Below are 16811 nucleotides of genomic sequence, written 5' to 3' on the forward strand. Positions count from 1 at the left end.
CACCTAAACGACTTTTAACTTCGTAACTTAACGGAATTATAACTTTTCAGAAATGCCGAGGAATAAAGTAGAAAAAAGGAAGGTAGGAGCTCATTCGCATGAGCAAATGCAGGAAGCCTTACAAGCAGTAAAAGATGGGAAAAGTATAAGGCAAGCTGCTACTGACCATAATATTCCATTCACAACGCTACAAAGATACAAAACAAAAGAAAAAGAAACTCAGAATCAGCTTCTACGATTGACACCAAACTACGCGGTAAATCAAGTTTTTTCCAGAGACCAAGAAGTAATATTAAAAGATTATTACATTAAATGCGCAAATCTTTTCTATGGTCTGTCTGTTAATGATTGTAGACAAGTAGCCTACGAAATGGCCAAAATAAATGGTATCAAAATGCCAAAGACCTGGACAGAGAACCGATTGGCTGGTATAGATTGGCTGAGGGGTTTCCGCCAAAGACATCCGGATTTGACACTACGTAAACCAGAAGCATGCAGCTTAGCACGAGCATCGGCTTTTAACCGGGAAACAGTAAATCACTTTTACGATAATTTAGAGAGAGTAATCCAGCGCCATCCTGCATTTGCTGATGGGACTAGAATTTATAACTTAGACGAAACTGGTACCACCACTGTGCAAAAAACTCAACGAATTATTGCGCCAAAGGGCAGAAGAAATCTTTGTAAAGTGACAAGCGGCGAGAAGGGAACACTTGTCACTACCTGCAACATTATAAGCGCTGGAGGACAGGCAGTTCCACCAGTCATTGTCTTCCCAAGAAAAAATACGAACCCTCGCATGGCTGTTGGTACTCCACCTGGTTCACTGATTCTAGCAAACCCATCTGGATGGATGAACAGTGAACTGTTCCTCGATGTAATGAAGCATTTCATACGAAGAACGGGAACTTCGAAAGAATACCCATCAATTTTGTTAATGGACAATCATGAGTCTCTATTGAAGCCCTGGATCTCGCCAAAGAGTCGGGTGTAATTGTACTTACATTGCACCCACATACATCAGCGCGTTTACAACCACTAGATGTTGGTATCCATGGACCATTCAAAACGTTTTATTATTCCGCCATGAGTTCTTGGATGTTACGAAATCCTGGATGCCCTATAACTATTTACGATGTGGGAGCATTAATTGGCCAAGCTTTCGCAAAATCTATGACACCATTAAACATAACACATGCTTTTAAAAAAACTGGAATTTTTCCTTTCGATCGTCATGTTTTTAGTGAAGAGGACTTCGCGCCTAGCAGTGTTACTGACAGACCAGAAAATGCACAACCTGAAAATAATTCTAGCGTTGAACTCGCAACCACAGACCAACAACAGATTTTACAGCTAGAAGATAACCCATTGCATCGTCGAATAACCGACTCTCCAAGACCCTCCACTAGCACTGCTGAAGAAATATCGAGAGATACAATGAGTCCATCTTTGCTAGAGAATTTCAGTGGCACTGAGTATTCAGAAAAACCTCCAGTACCAGTTTTTACCACTCCAGAGAAATCTGTTTTAAATGTTCCATCTGATCTTTCGCTTCTCCCTCTTGATGGTTCTACAAGTCAACCTACTGTTATACCAACTACCAATAATATTACTGAAATTAACTTAAGTGTTCCACCTAGAATCAAGTCTCTCATTACGCCAGATCAGTTTCGGAAGCCACTTAAAGCACCTGCAAGAAATGGAAAAAGGAAGCCACGAAAATTAGGGAAAAGTCTTATAGCCACAGACACACCAGAAAAAAACGCTATTGCGAAACAAAAAGCAGCCAAAAGGAAGAAAGAAATCAAATGTAAAGGGAAAAAAGCAATACGTCAAGTTCTGCAAAGTGACTCGGAAGATGAAATGGACATAGTTTTGAACGACGAAACAGATGATGAAGGAGACTGGATAGAAACTGAGGAAGAACATAATATAACAGATGATTTATTGAAAAGACCACTTGTACGATTACCAAACGAAGGAGAATATATATTGGTGCAATTTTGTTCGAAAAACCAAAAAATACTCGTATATTTCGTTGGCAAAGTTCTCGAAGAACGAAATATCAGTTCTTCAGACTTATATGTGTCTTTCTTAAGGTACAAAAAGGGCAAGTTTGTTATGCCTAATGTCCCAGATTTATCATATGTGAAAGATGAAGACGTTAGATTTATTTTGCCCAAGCCCACCGTTAGTGGAAGTACTAGTAGACAACAATCTTACTATGTATTCCCTGTAGATTTAAGTCAAATTAACATCCGTTAATCTTTTTAAATTTCTATTTTTTATTATTCTTTAATTAAGATAGTTATTTTATTAATTACGAAAGAGAATGTTTAAGACTGAGACCAAAATGCCATATAAAGATAGAATTGTTTTTATTTTTCAAATCTTAATATCTAAGTAATGAGTAGGTATAAAATGATTATATTTTTTATTTTCTAATCTTTTTAATTATTCAAACTAGTTACTTAAATGTTATAGCTAACGTTATTGTGCTTTATTGAATAAAGACTGAAAAAATACTAAGTTCCTTTAAATTTCTAAGAAAAAAATGTTTTGTTGTCACTAGTTGTGATTAGTCTTTAAATAAACATCCAGTTGATTATATGCATAGATTTTTATTATTTTCCGTTCAGATTTTCTTCGATCCACTGTTAACCAGGGTGCGATCCACTGTAAACCAGGGGGAGTACACAGTGAATCAAAACCCACTTAAAAAAATAAAATATCTATTTTATTTATTGTACACTGAATGTTAAAATGGGCAATAATATTATAAACTTTAATAACTTCATAACCCCCTGGCAAGTTTCCGTATAATTCTGACGATTAGTTTTTGTAAAATAATGCGTGAAAAAAAAGTGATCCACTGTTGACCATGTTACCCTACCACAGTATATTTCAGTATTTATTTCAGTATTTACTAGACAATACAGCATTGTAAAGTCGAAATCTCCTGAGGATGCTCCGGTGTCGGGGCGAAACGTGCGTCGAGAGTAGTGGAAAAGTCTTGTGTGGTGTTGCATGTGAGTGGTGGTGGCAGTGCTTGCTTGGGAACTTGGCTTTATTGCTTGGTTGGGGAGGTAAGCGGTGCTTAGCTTGTAACTGCATGTTTGACCATACAGATTTTTCTGTTGGCGGATTATAGCTAAATAATTTTTAACTGTTTCTTGCTAAACATGAACTTCCGCAAAGTAACGCCTGATTCTATCCAATAATATACGACAGTATAATTCAGTATTTGCAATGGGCATCCATAAATTCAAACTTGAGTACACTCTCTCCAGGATTTTTCACTTATAGGGTACAAGGGCAAATTTATATAAAAACTGGATCTTTGTTTCCGTTTTAAGGTCATAAACTAAAATAGTCATAACGATAAGCTTAATTGTCTATGCCACCCATTTTGCTAGCTTCATTAAACACATTTAAAACCAGGTCCAGAAGTTCGACAGGACTTCTTTCAAGTTCCATAACTCTGTGAAGAATTATATTGTTTTTTCTTTCATCGGGGGCTGCGGGACGAGAATTAATCGATGTGATGAACCTCAATGGAATTGTTATCTAAAAATGTTGAAGAAGTGAGAAAAGCAGTGGACAAATTCATTGCTTCCAAAGAAGAGAACTTCCTCATCGCGGTATTTCTTTGTTGCCCGAAAGATGGGCAAAGATGGTTGAAAATAAAGGAAAAAAATATTTTGATCAAAAACTACCAAGTAGATCTACTTAGTGATTTATGGACCAATAAAAATATTAAAAACTTTAGCAAATACCCAATATATGTATAAGGGACGAGGTTTCGAAAAAGTATATGATACAAATCCAAATGTTATTTGCAACTTCTTGTACTTTGAAACTTCTAGAATTTAATTATAATGACCAATTTGGCTGTACATTAATAAATAAGTCTTCATTAACCCCCGACCCAAAAAGAAGGGTGTTATAAGTTTGACGTGTGTATCTGTGTATCTGTGTATCTGTCTGTGGCATCGTAGCGCCTAAACGAATGAACCGATTTTAATTTGCTTTTTTTTCTTTGAAAGGTGGCGTGATCGAGAGTGTTCTTAGCTATAATCCAAAAAAATTGGCTCAGCCGTTTAAAAGTTATCAGCTCTTTTCTAGTTTTCTTGTTGAAAAGAAGGTTAGATAACACTTAGGTTCATAATATTCAAGTGTCAATTGACAAATGTCAAGCTGTTAAGATGGACGTTGCCTAGATATACATAATTATTTATTTGAAAATGATTTGTCGGGGGTGTTGAAAATTTTTAATTTACACTTGTTTTGACAATGTATTTAAAAAAAGTATTGATGCTACAAAATAAAAACACAAAGAGTATCCTGGACTGGGAGAGGACAGTTAAGCTTTCTCTGGACCCTCGGAAACAAAACTCGTGGCGTTCAACAAAAACACATAATAAAAATATCCTCAACTCATAAGAACTGACTTTATTCCATCGCTATACAATGCATGATAAACTATAACTTATTCTAAACTACTAACTTCTTGAAAACATATTAATAAATTCCAATCTTTTCTGCTTCGGATCAATATCAACTGCTTTTCTTGCCGCCATTTTCCCATCTCCCTCTAATGTCTTTCTTTTTTTTTTTTTAAATTCAACTCTATGCAAAGGTTAAATCGCTAACACACAGAAGCCGGCCGGAACGTGATGGATGGGTCAAACCTCCCCTTTCGTCAGAGAGTTCAAATTCCTGGGGATCGTCATCAATAACAAACTATTATTCAACAGACAAGTACAACATATGCCAATAGCCAAGCCGCGCGAATTTTCACCAAGCTCTGCCTCTTTTGTACTTGGGGAAATCACCCCGAGAATGTCCAGACCATTTAACTCCAGGCACTTGGAGGTCCGTGGCTCACAAAACATCAAGAGGAAACCCACTTATATACATATATAGAGAGATATGATATACCACACCCAATGGTTGTGCTCTGAATACAGAACATGATCACTCCTATGCTTTATCACCCAACAATAATAATATATCTCTCCTCACCAAATCCCTTAAATCAAAACCCTCCACCGTCCAACGTTGCTAAAATTATTATCAAAATCGCTTCTTTCTTAAACAATGGCCTCTCTGGAGATACTCCAATGGAATAGCCAAAGTATACGACGCAAAAAACATGAACTCACTCATCTTCTTAATGAACATAAGCCCGCTATCGCTGCCATCTCTGAGACATGGCTCCTGCCGGACTCTCAGGCTGTCAGGCTTTGCCTGCCTGAGGGATGACAGGGATGACGGATATGCAGGTAGTGCTATCCTTGTTAGGTGCTCCCTTGCATACTCTTCTATTTCCCTTCCACCTCACTCTCATCAGCTCAATGCTGTTGCGGTGAGAGCCCTTGATGTCTCCTTTCTTTCACTCTATATTCTACATCCTCACTCTTCTCTTATCCCTGAACTAAAATCTATTCTATTCTACAAGACTTTTGAATCATCAAATACCTCAACAAAACACATTTGAAGTCGTGTCATAAAAGCCTATTCTATTGCACTTGCATTAGAATAGAATAGGCTTATTTTTAATCAAATACACTTTTAAAAGACTTTTGAATCGTCAAATACATCTACCACCAGTCCGGAATGCCTTTCCTACCAAGACTCAACAAAACTCATTTTGAAGTTGTGTCATAAAAGCCTATTCTATTGCACTTGAATTAGAACAGAATAGAATAGGCTTCTTTTTGATCAAATAAACTTTTAAAAGACTTTTGAATCATCAAATACATCTACCACCAGTCCAGAATGCCCTTCCTACCAAGACCCAACAAAACTCATTTTGAAGTTGTGTCATAAAAGCCTATTCTATTGCACTTGCATTAGAATAGAATAGAATAGGCTTATTTTTAAACGAATAAACTTTTAAAAGACTTTTGAATCATCAAATACATCTACCACCAGTCCAGAATGACTTTCCTACCAAGACCCAACAAAACTCATTTTGAAGTTGTGTCATAAAAGCCTATTCTATTCTATTGCATTAGAATATAATAGAATAGGCTTCTTTTTAATCAAATAAACTTTTAAAAGACTTTTTAATCGTCAAATACATCTACCATCAGTCCGGGATGCCTTTCCTACCAAGACTCAACAAAACTCATTTTGAAGTTGTGTCATTAAAGCCTAATTCTATTGCACTTGCATTAGAATAGAATAGAATAGGCTTTTTTTTAATCAAATAAACTTTTAAAAGACTTTTTAATCGTCAAATACATCTACCATCAGTCCGGAATGCCTTTCCTACCAAGACTCAACAAAACTCATTTTGAAGTTGTGTCATAAAAGCCTAATTCTATTGCACTTGCATTAGAATAGAATAGAATAGGCTTCTTTTTAATCAAATAAACTTTTAAAAGACTTTTGAATCGTCAAATACATCTACCACCACTCCAGAATGTCTTTCCTACCAAGACTCAACAAAATCATTCAAAATCATCATCAAGGCTCTGATGACTAAATCATTAGGGAACGTCGATTCTATGTCCATAGGCAGACCATCTTTTACAGGCTTCCGAAAAAGGACTTTTACACAAGAATTCCTAACCTATATTACGACAGGGAAGAGCGCCTTAAACTTCACTAGCGAGCCTACTCAACTCCAATATGCATTGAAGAAATTAAAAGACGAACTTCTTAATGAAAAGGAGAAGTTGACAATTGCAGGAACCAGCAAATGGGAGGTGAAAAGGCCCAATGGAGGGTGGGAGAAGTGCGACTTTGTTGTTGAGGAGGGAAACCTATTTTTCTATGGTAATTGAGTGTAAATGTATTGTTGTACAATTGTTTATTTTTAATGCTTTATCATGTTTATTCATAGTTTTTTCTAAAAACTCATTTTGAAGTTGCGTCATGAAAGCCTTTTCTATTCTATTGCACTTGCATTAGAATAGAATATAATAGGCTTCTTTTTAATCAAATAAACTTTTGCAAGACTTTTGGACCATCAAACTACCACTGGTTTGGAATCCTTTCCCTACCAAGACTTGTCATTTCATCCAACACTAAAAACAAGCAACTTGCTTATTATACTGCAGAATTTTAAGATTTAAAAGTTAAAAATATTTCACTTTTCTTTAGGCAGCCACATGGCTTTAGTTTTGCAAAATTAAAACAACTTACATGGGCTGAAGCAAACAACCCTAGACCATAATCTTTTGCCTTCATTAAAAAACTCAACAAGGTAAATCTGCGTGTTATTTTTCACGTCACCATTTCATGCCCTGGTTTTAGATATAGTTAGAGAATTTCCCTGATTCACTGAGAAATAACAAACTTAACAAATTGAATCTCGACACAAGACTTCTCAAGAGATATGGAAAATTCTTTCAAAGTGAAATCAACATGTACACCGGCAAAACCGCCAAAGGCTTCTTCGCTTGAGGCGGGACGCCATTTATGATTTACTTTTGATCCTATCCAAAATCGACTTATCAAGCGAGCGGACAAAACAAGAACCACAAGTCACAAGTAAGATTAACACAAAATACAAAGAAAGCAACAGTTCAACCATACCAAAATTTTTGTAATTTAAAATGGATGGAAGATCAATTCTTCAAGTTCAATTGTTCAATACCGTTTCTTTTCTTTTCGATATCGTGCAAGATGGCGCCCACAGGACCACCACAGGACACAGAGTACAGACCAAAATACCAATGGATAGTGGCGCCGCTTTTTTTTTCTCTCTCGTCTGGCTGTACAAAGATTAGCCAATGTCAAGTTTGTAGTTATTTGTAACAAATTAGTTAACTATACAAGTATGGACCCCGTTTGTGCCGGCGCTCGCCGAAATACGCACGGCACCCCCTTAGAGTGCTTTCCAGTCAGTTTTAACAAAAAAAAAACACTCCAAAAAGGCAGAGCGCGCCCGCCAGCTAACACCAACACAGACGAGGTCGTGGCGCCGCTTGTGGAAGTTGTGTCACGGCCAGCACGGGCTTTTATAGGGTTCCGTATATGTAAAGGAAAACAGAACCCTTATAGGATCACTTTGTTGTCTGTCTGTCTATCTGTCCGTCTGTCGTGTCTGTCAAGAAAACCTATACCGAGTGGAGTATCATATGGATGGGCTTTACTTGTACATTCTAAAACAGATTTTCATGTATTTTTAAGCATAATAGTGTTTGATTTATCGTGCAAAATGTCGGAAAAAATACCCAAGTACAGAACCCTCAGTGCGTGAGTCTGAAGTTCGCACTTGGCCGATTTTTAATTTTAACTGGTTTTAAGGCTCTGGGTTCTAGCTCTTTGAGCCTTTCAAGTTTCAACCATGGACGTCGGCCTCCGCGGGATAGTCTACTTTCTTCACGGCTCTGGGTTCTAGTCGTAAATAATATAGAATGAAAACCGAACAAGTGCGAGTCCATTGCGAGTCAGATTCTCGCTTGTCTGGGCAAAACACAGCGAGCATCGGCAAACACTGCACCGCTGATGGCTTGCCTGCCAATGGAACATTTCAACCCTATGCAAACCATCACTCATCCACATGCTTGCCCATTTTACCTGTGTTTGTAGTTTGCCACAAGCATGGGGCGCATCCATAATAAAAAGTGTATCATCTAGACGACCCAATCCAACAGCCAACTTGTCACCGACATGCTACCGACGTGGGCACAGTAGAGTTACTCTGTGATTCTATACTCTATGTATATAATATGTATCTATGGTTGTCCGTTGCATAAATTACAATCTGTGCTTCGAACTTTCATGTTGCTTTGAAAGCAAATGAATCCAAAGCAGAATGTGATTGTGAATCGGTAGGTCGATCGCGTAAAAATTGTCTCAATCTCACATCCAAAAATATCCTTAAGGATCGTTATCGTTACAGTCCTTATAACCGGTACCGCGTAAGCTTTTTCAGGATTGTATCAATCGGTCGCAATCATGTAGCAATCAGTGTTGCCAGTGGCAGATAGTCAATTGTAACACGAGACATCTCAAAATGTAACATTTTCACGAGAAAAGTAACATTTCCTTATTTTTCGTGGAAAATAAAAGTAATAAGGTACACAGGTTAATATGGCACTTTATTATACAAAAATTTAAACAGTTTTCTTGTCCCATTAGTTAAGCTTAAAAAGAATCGTAATAATAATTGTTGATTGAATAAATTGACTGCTGATCCTGAAAAAGAAAAACAAATCAATATGTAAAATAATAATATACCAACGGATTTAGAAATGTCTTTGAATAGCTATAACTTATTTTGTTAATCAATTTATAATACAAGTGTAAATTAAAAATTTATATCACCCCAACAAGTGAAGGTTACATTAACTAGAAAAGAGCTGATAACTTTCAAACGGCTGAACCTATTTTCTTTGAAAATAGCTAAGAACACTCTCCATCAAGCCACCTTTCAAACAAAAAAACTAAATTAAAATCGGTTCATTAGTTTGAGAGCTACGATGCCATACACAGATACACACGTCAAACTTATAACACCCCTCTTTTTGGATCGGGGGTTAAAAAGATTAAAATCGTCTTATATCGGGCGATCTGGCAACACAGGACTGTTTGAGTTTGAGAGGCTACGCACTAGGTGGACTTTGTCTGTGTAGCGTTTGATGGCGCGCGTGTGGTGCCTTTTTGGAGCGTTTTTTTTTTGTTAAAAGTGGCTGGTTTTTGTGTTTCACTGGCGTTTTTGGTGCTATAACCATGCTGGAACTAACTGGGAAGCGCTCTAAAGGGGCGCCATGCGTATGTCGGCGAGCGCCGGCACAGACGATGTCCTTACTTATATAGTTTCCCTTACTTAAAAATATCTACAAACTTGACATTGGCTAATCTTTGTAAAGCCAGACGAGAGAATAAAAAAAAAACGCACTAGGTAGGTACGCAGTGAAGAAAATTACGCGGGAATTTCAAATTCGTTTTGTTAACTGAACAATACTAGGCAGGTACCTAACTACTTACCTTGGTCTCAGCAAAGAGATCGATAGATTCGATAGCAAAACTCACATTTTAGGTTACGCCGGCCGGTATCTACTCAGCTCGCTCTCATTCCTGTAAAGAAAACCGAAGTTACCTACAACAATAACTAACTAAGTAGTAAATAGCTAAATGAACTTCTGGAAACTAATGTGACTTAATAATAAGATGACAGTCAATACAAAAACGAACTGCTTTCAGTTGCAAATACTATGACTTTGTTTTTGCATTACTGATTCCCTAATTAGTTAACTACTTACTTATTTACTTAAAACTACATTGTATACAACATTTACTTACCAAGCAAGTAGTGTTAGCAACACATATACACAGTCGATAAGGATAACGAACAAACCAATCACTTTCGAATTTTGACGAAATAAAGATACAATTTTTTTTTGTACTTAGATACCTAACTACCTACAATATCACTACCCCGCAACGAATAACTTTTTTTTTTCCTCTCGACTGGCTTTATACTGATTAGCCAATGTCAAGTTTGTAGTTATTTACAAGTTAGGAAAACTATATGTATAAGAATGGACTTCGTCTGTACCGGCGCCCGCCGACATACACGCGGCGCCCCTTTAGAGTGCTTCCCAGTCAGTTCCTTGGTCAGTTCCACCACCAATAAACACTAGCAGAACACAAAAACCGGCCACTTCTAACAAAAAAACACTCCAAAAAGTCACAACACGCGCGCCAGCAAACGCCACCACAGACGAAGTCCACGAATAACTTTATTAGCCAAAACTTGGCCAAAACAAAGTTGAGTCACAGAGAAAAACAAACAAAACACTTTTTTAATCACAGAGTAATTACAAAACAAAGTGAACTTAGACCAATAACTTAGAGAAAGTGAAATAAACTAACAAATGGGCCAATGGGGATGCTGACTGCCATTTTATCACGCCAGATGGCGCATCGTCGCCATGGCCATTGAAAACTGTCATATTCATACGTTTAATAACCTTTCACAAAGTAATTTTTTAATTTTCTCAAAATATGCCTCTTTGTGCTGTGCCAGGATGTACTAACTCCGGTGTCCATTTATTTCCGAAAGATCCAAAGTTAAAAAAACAGTGGGAGAAGGTTATACGTCGCAAAAATTTTGTGGCGACTTTGCATAGCAGGTTATGTCGGAATCATTTCCAAGAGTCTGATTATGTAGGAGAGTCAGCTTACACAGGTGAGTTAAAAAGTATCTAATTTCAGTCATTAGTGTAACAGAATCGCAGTTATCATTTGTACCAGTGTGTTCATGGAACTATAAATATTTTACTGTGTTTGAAAGCTGATTTCCAACACACATAATTTGGTTTGAATATTTCCCTAGTTTCTTTTAAAGAATAAACAAACCATGCATCACTAATGTATCACTATGTATCCTGTCACCCTTTATCCACCTATAGTTTTAGGCCTGGTCTAAAAAGCTCTTATTTTTTATCTTACTAGTTATGTTACAATACTAGTTTAGACAAATAATATTGCTGACTTGTTCAATTTATTTTTATTTTTCAGGATATCCTCAAATATGCAGGTATTTAAAAAAGGGGACCATACCAAGCATATTTCCTTGGTCCACCCATGTGTCAACAACGCCTACATCAAGAGCCCGTCGATATTTGGCAAGAAGCAGACGCCAAATTGACTTCGGTCAACCAACTGTGGATGAAAGTATTCCAGAACCCTCTACGAGTACTGAAATAGAAATATCTACAATAATAGAGTCCTCAACAGAAGACATTACTCCAAAAGCAATATCTGTTAGCACTCAGTGTGGTAGTACTTTAGGAATATTATCACTAGAAGCTATGAGAGGCAATAATAAAACTATTCATTTTTATACCGGTCTTGAAAACTATGACAAATTCATGCTGCTCTTAGACACATTAACTCCTATGTGCTATAATTTAAACTATTTGAGAAGTACAGTTATGAATGTTTGTGTTCGTGACCAAATGTTAATAACAATGATGAAACTTAGAAGGTATTTACCAGATTTTGAGTTGGCATTTTTGTTTGGTATTTCAGAAACTAATGTTGCAAACATTTTTATAACATGGATCAATTTTATGTATGAAATATGGAATTTAATTGATATTTGGCCCACTAAAGAATTAGTTGAATACTTTATGCCGGAGGCATTTAAAAGAGGTTTTCCGAGTACAAGAATTATTGTGGACACAACGGAAATACCCATTACAAAGCCTGGTAATCCTATAGCACAGCAAGTGACATTCAGCAATTATAACCACAAAAATACTGTGAAGGCTATGATTGGGGCAACACCTGGTGGTCTAATATCATATATCTCAGAATGTTATGGTGGTTCTGTCAGTGATAGACAGATCATAGAAAGATCTGAGCTGGTTAATCGTTGTGACAGTGGCGACTCTATTATGGCTGATAGAGGTTTCAATGTGCAGGATATATTTGCTACAAAAGACGTTACTATTAATATTCCAACATATTTGAAAGGAAAGACACAAATACCTGGTATTAGAATAGTCCAGGATCGAAAACTAGCAAGCAAACGAGTGCACATAGAACGTATTATTGGGCTAGCCAAAACTTACAAGATTTTAAAAAGTGAATTAAGCCCATACCACGTAGCCTTATCATCAAGAATTTTATTCATTTGTGCTTTTGTATGTAATTTTAGAGAAAATATTATGAAATAAAAGCTGTTTAATCTTATATAAATTTTTTATTAGACATTATTATTCTTTATATAGGAGTTTTTTAATCACAGCAGCTTTAAAGAAGTTGTGATAAAAATAATCAAGTTTTTCTAACATGTACTTAATGAATTCTTCATCATAATCAATGAATATGACTTCTAAACTTTTGAAGGTATAAACCAATAAGTTGCAAAATTTCCTTTTTGTGACATACAATTGCCCTTGTATTTGATAGTAATATATGTTGTTCTTTTTCAAAGAGAGTTTCCCATTTTCATATTGTAGATATGGCACATTTAGTGGACAAACTTCTTTGTTCCGCGAACTATATGGACATTTTACTTCTATTATTGTTTCTGATCCCAGTAAGCCATCAGGGGATGCTCCTAGGTAAGGACGTTCCTTACTCAAAAATAACCCACATTCTGTAATTTCAAGATTAAAAGTGTCCATATATTTTTTCATTGCAATTTTTTCATTTATATTACCATGTGCCATTGCTTTGGTTTTTATTGTAGTTTTATGTAAGATTTGACTGGAATATTTCAATAAACTTTCAGTTTTTAAATGGCACACAGTATGAAAAATGCTGGCTGTTATATGGGTTTTTCTGTAACTATGCCATTTTGGGTTATTGCTTTGTCCTCGAGTCTCCCTTTCTATTTCCAGAATCTTTTGTTCTGATACATTTTGCAATACCATAGATTCTAAAAAACAATCTATAGCACTTTTTTCCAAGTACTCATGGTCCAAACATATGCTTCGTTGGCTGGCTACAGGATATATCTGTTTTATAGGCATTGATGACTGTGGATAATTTAGAATCATGGACTGGAATCTGCATTGAAATGCCTTCTTGTCAAAATCAGGGTTTTGCTTCAAGTATGGCGAGAAGACAGTATTATTTATATCCCTTTTTGATGGGAATCTGGAAGCTCGTAATGGAGTAGCATAATATTTCCTTGATGGCTTATGGAATGTCTGTAGTTGTGACGTAGAAACTTCATGAAGTATTATTATTTTTTGCTGGACAATGTTTTCTGCTGCAAGAAGCACCACAGCAATGTGTTTACAGTGGGCTTCATTGCCTTCACCTGCTGCACATTCACAGTTTGCCTCTTCAGGCATTCCATCGTTATTTAATTTGATGTTAATCTCGTATTGAAGTTGTTTCATGGATGCCTTGCAATAACCTGGAAGTATAGGTATAATAAATTTTAATTATCAAATTAAGGCAAGTACACAAACAAAATCTAAAACCACACTGTCATACCACAATCAATAGTAGTTGCATATTATTTCAGTCATCGCCTTTTATTTTCTTATATCCTACTAATATTAAAAATGCAAAAGTATGTTTGTTTGTTGGTTTATTCATTTGTCCTTCAATCACGCCACAACAGAGCAATGGAATGTGATTTTTTGTATGGGTATAGTTAAGAACCTGAAGAGTGGCTACTTTTTATCCTGGAATATTGTGTGAGGAGTTTCAGTAGTACTTAATCAAAAAACTTATTCCACACAATTTCCAAGGCATCAGCTAGTTAAAATTAAATAGCTAGTCTAGTATAAGTGGAAATAAGCCTACCTTTTAGGTAAGTATCTTGGCCAGATGTTGCTGATCGTAAAACAAGAAGGTATCTCGATTCATACAATTTAACAGCATCGCAGATATTTTTATTGAATCTGAAATAAATACCAATGCATGAGGACTGAATGAGGCTTAGGGTATTACATGATAAATAAAGGAACAGTATTATTATATTAAATGTCTTTTGAAAGAATTATATTATATTATTTGTTATTATAAGCACTAGGTACCTACCTATCAAAGTAACTTTGAATATGATGTTTGGTAATCTTCGGCAATATGGTGGAGCTATTAACGTCTTTGTAAAGTTCTACAGCAGGTACGTCAATTGCTTGGCTTTGAGAAGCTTGCAGGGTTTGGTGACCAAAATTAAAATTTCGATCGTAGGCTTCTAACCTAAAAATTAAAAACATATATTATGTACTAAAGTAACGATCTCAGGACTATACTTAATTTTTTAACATGAATTATTTAAGAATAAAAACATTCAAATCCAAAAAAAAGGTGCTAATTATATAAAAGACCACTAAAAAAAATTAATAATATATATTAGGACTACCTTTCTACAAGTTCCGATTTCTTTCCAGTTATCCTCCCTCCTCGTTTTTTTAATTCGTCTTTCAATTCTTTGAGCTTCCAGGTAGAATACATATCAAGTATTGCGTTGATCGATAGGTTTTAACCACAAAAAACAGCAAAAAATCGATTTGCAAACTGATGTAAACAAAGCAATTACAAAATGACAGCGGCCATCGCGCTTCTAGCGCCCTCTGCGCTCAGCTTTGCGTCAGCATCTTCTTGGATGCGTTCCGTTTCACGATTATTTTTGGTTTGCTGGGAAAAATTTGAATATTTTTATGAAGTCCTAAAAGTAACATAAAGTAACATTTTGAGTCGTGTAACATGGAGGAAACATGAGGGGGTCAAAAGTAACGTAAAATGTTACAAAAGTAACATTCTGGCAACGCTGGTAGCAATAGGTCGCAATCACGTGACTATCGATACTTTAGTGGTGGGTCATACTTATAACCCGACTAATTTGAATATCTATGGTAACCTAGCAATTTATACGGCCATAGTAGTCTTCCAAACTTGACTACGTTGTAGCTATTGAAATAAAGTATTACGAGTCTGTGCCCCGTGCCGCGGAATATGTGAATTTGTGGTTCTTCTAGGTTCATAGAGTATTGTTTATTTACACTTTTACGTTGAGTTGACTTTGTGACGAAACCTAATAAAGTAATTTAAAAGTCGAAACTAAAAAGGAAACTGGCACCCTACGGCCGCCTCTGTGAGGCAGCTTGAGATTCTGTTAGAAGTTGCTGAAAGCAACTCAAATATTGCACTCGGTGGGCTCGGTGGAGGACCTCTCGGCCGCCAGGTAGCTCTTAATAATGGGAAGAGCTTTCCAGAAAGCTCAATTCTGTGGGGGCAGGGTGTATTAAACCTTCGTGGAGTGGAAGCGAGTAAGTATTCAAAACATATCGGCCACAAGCTCTATTGCGCTTTGTGGCAGATTTTTTAGTTTTAGCTGCATGTTGACCGTCTAATTTTGATTCAAAGAACTCTTGAAGAAATTTTGATTCAATCTCATAGTTTACTTTACCGGGACTCTAGTATGTTGCAATTATGATAATAATTTATAGTATAAACTGCCACTATAAAACTATGAATAATAGCAGTAGGTTCTATTCTATTGTCATATATTGTATTATAACCATTAAGAAAATAAGTATGTTTATTACTTTTTGAAGTATCGGATACTGCTTAAGAGCCCCACAAAAGGCAAGGCTGGAGACTTGCGACGAGCAGCCACTGGCACTGGAGGTGAACCAAATTTCAACACTTTTTTGACCCCTATCGAAGAACAATATAAGTATAATTGGGAACGTGGCAGTAGAGGGAGAACCCAAAATCCAGATTCCAATAAATGAATCATAGGTATTATGGCAATTACACTTACTTTTGTTCAGTCTGAGTCTGTATATCACAGTTATTTTAAAATTCCACTGTAAGTTTTATAATTATACTGCAAGAGCTGTGAATTTTAAATGGTTACTGTTACACAAAGGCATATTAAATTTTCAAAGAAATATTTAATAGTAGGTATTATGAATTTATGTATAAAATACTTTTATTTTATTTGTAGATTCCTGACCTGCCTACTCAACCAAGTACATCTACTGTACATCACCAATATGAGAAATCATTATTGATGAGCAGCTTAGTGACAACTATACAACAAACAGAGGAGCCTTCACAAATAGAAGCTACACATAACCGCTACATATTTCACTAGCATTAGAAGTTTCTCAGTCTGTCTATCATGTTGATACTGAGATACCAGAAGTTAGCACACCAACCAGCACACAACACCGTCAGCCTTTAAGAAGTAATAAACTTATCCAAATATATTTGAAACCTTTTCATAGCCATTGTTCACCTAACAACTAACATTTTTTTTAAATTCCATTAATAACAAGATATTAAGATAAGCCTTTATTAACTGAATTGAATTACATTAATGCTATGTACATAATATATTTCAAATAAATAAATAATATTTTAGTTTT

At 36.0% G+C, this 16811-nt stretch overlaps 2 protein-coding genes and 1 long non-coding RNA gene across 3 annotated transcripts; 2 read left to right on the plus strand and 1 right to left on the minus strand.

Annotated features, from left to right (window-relative positions):
- The first annotated feature begins 10851 nt into the window (after nt 1-10851).
- LOC123878621 lies at nt 10852-12647 on the plus strand. Its single transcript, XM_045925923.1, has 2 exons — nt 10852-11152; nt 11485-12647. The coding sequence occupies exons 1-2, from the start codon at nt 10969-10971 to the stop codon at nt 12645-12647; spliced, it is 1347 nt and encodes a 448-aa protein (XP_045781879.1). The 5' UTR covers nt 10852-10968.
- A 39-nt stretch (nt 12648-12686) lies between these two features.
- LOC123878616 lies at nt 12687-15024 on the minus strand. Its single transcript, XM_045925918.1, has 4 exons — nt 14798-15024; nt 14473-14634; nt 14236-14333; nt 12687-13840 (listed from the first exon to the last, which is right to left on the minus strand). The coding sequence occupies exons 1-4, from the start codon at nt 14887-14889 to the stop codon at nt 12687-12689; spliced, it is 1506 nt and encodes a 501-aa protein (XP_045781874.1). The 5' UTR covers nt 14890-15024.
- Nucleotides 15025-15349: 325 nt separating this feature from the next.
- On the plus strand, nt 15350-16811 carry LOC123878729. The gene is made up of 3 exons (XR_006798854.1): nt 15350-15704; nt 15993-16179; nt 16388-16811. It is a non-coding gene; the product is annotated as an uncharacterized LOC123878729 (long non-coding RNA).

Source organism: Maniola jurtina, chromosome 26 (genome assembly GCF_905333055.1).
Source record: "Maniola jurtina chromosome 26, ilManJurt1.1, whole genome shotgun sequence".
NCBI lineage: Eukaryota > Metazoa > Arthropoda > Insecta > Lepidoptera > Nymphalidae > Maniola > Maniola jurtina.

Excerpts from the sequence above, each read along its gene's own strand:
- LOC123878621 (XM_045925923.1), top strand. The coding sequence starts at position 10,969 with ATGCCTCTTTGTGCTGTGCCAGGATGTACTAACTCCGGTGTCCATTTA. Across the intron at positions 11,153-11,484 it reads AGGAGAGTCAGCTTACACAG|GATATCCTCAAATATGCAGG; the intron begins GTGAGTTAAAAA and ends TTTATTTTTCAG.
- LOC123878616 (XM_045925918.1), bottom strand. The coding sequence starts at position 14,889 with ATGTATTCTACCTGGAAGCTCAAAGAATTGAAAGACGAATTAAAAAAA. Across the intron at positions 14,334-14,472 it reads ATTCAAAGTTACTTTGATAG|ATTCAATAAAAATATCTGCG; the intron begins GTAGGTACCTAG and ends TATTTATTTCAG. Across the intron at positions 13,841-14,235 it reads CCAAGATACTTACCTAAAAG|GTTATTGCAAGGCATCCATG; the intron begins GTAGGCTTATTT and ends CTATACTTCCAG.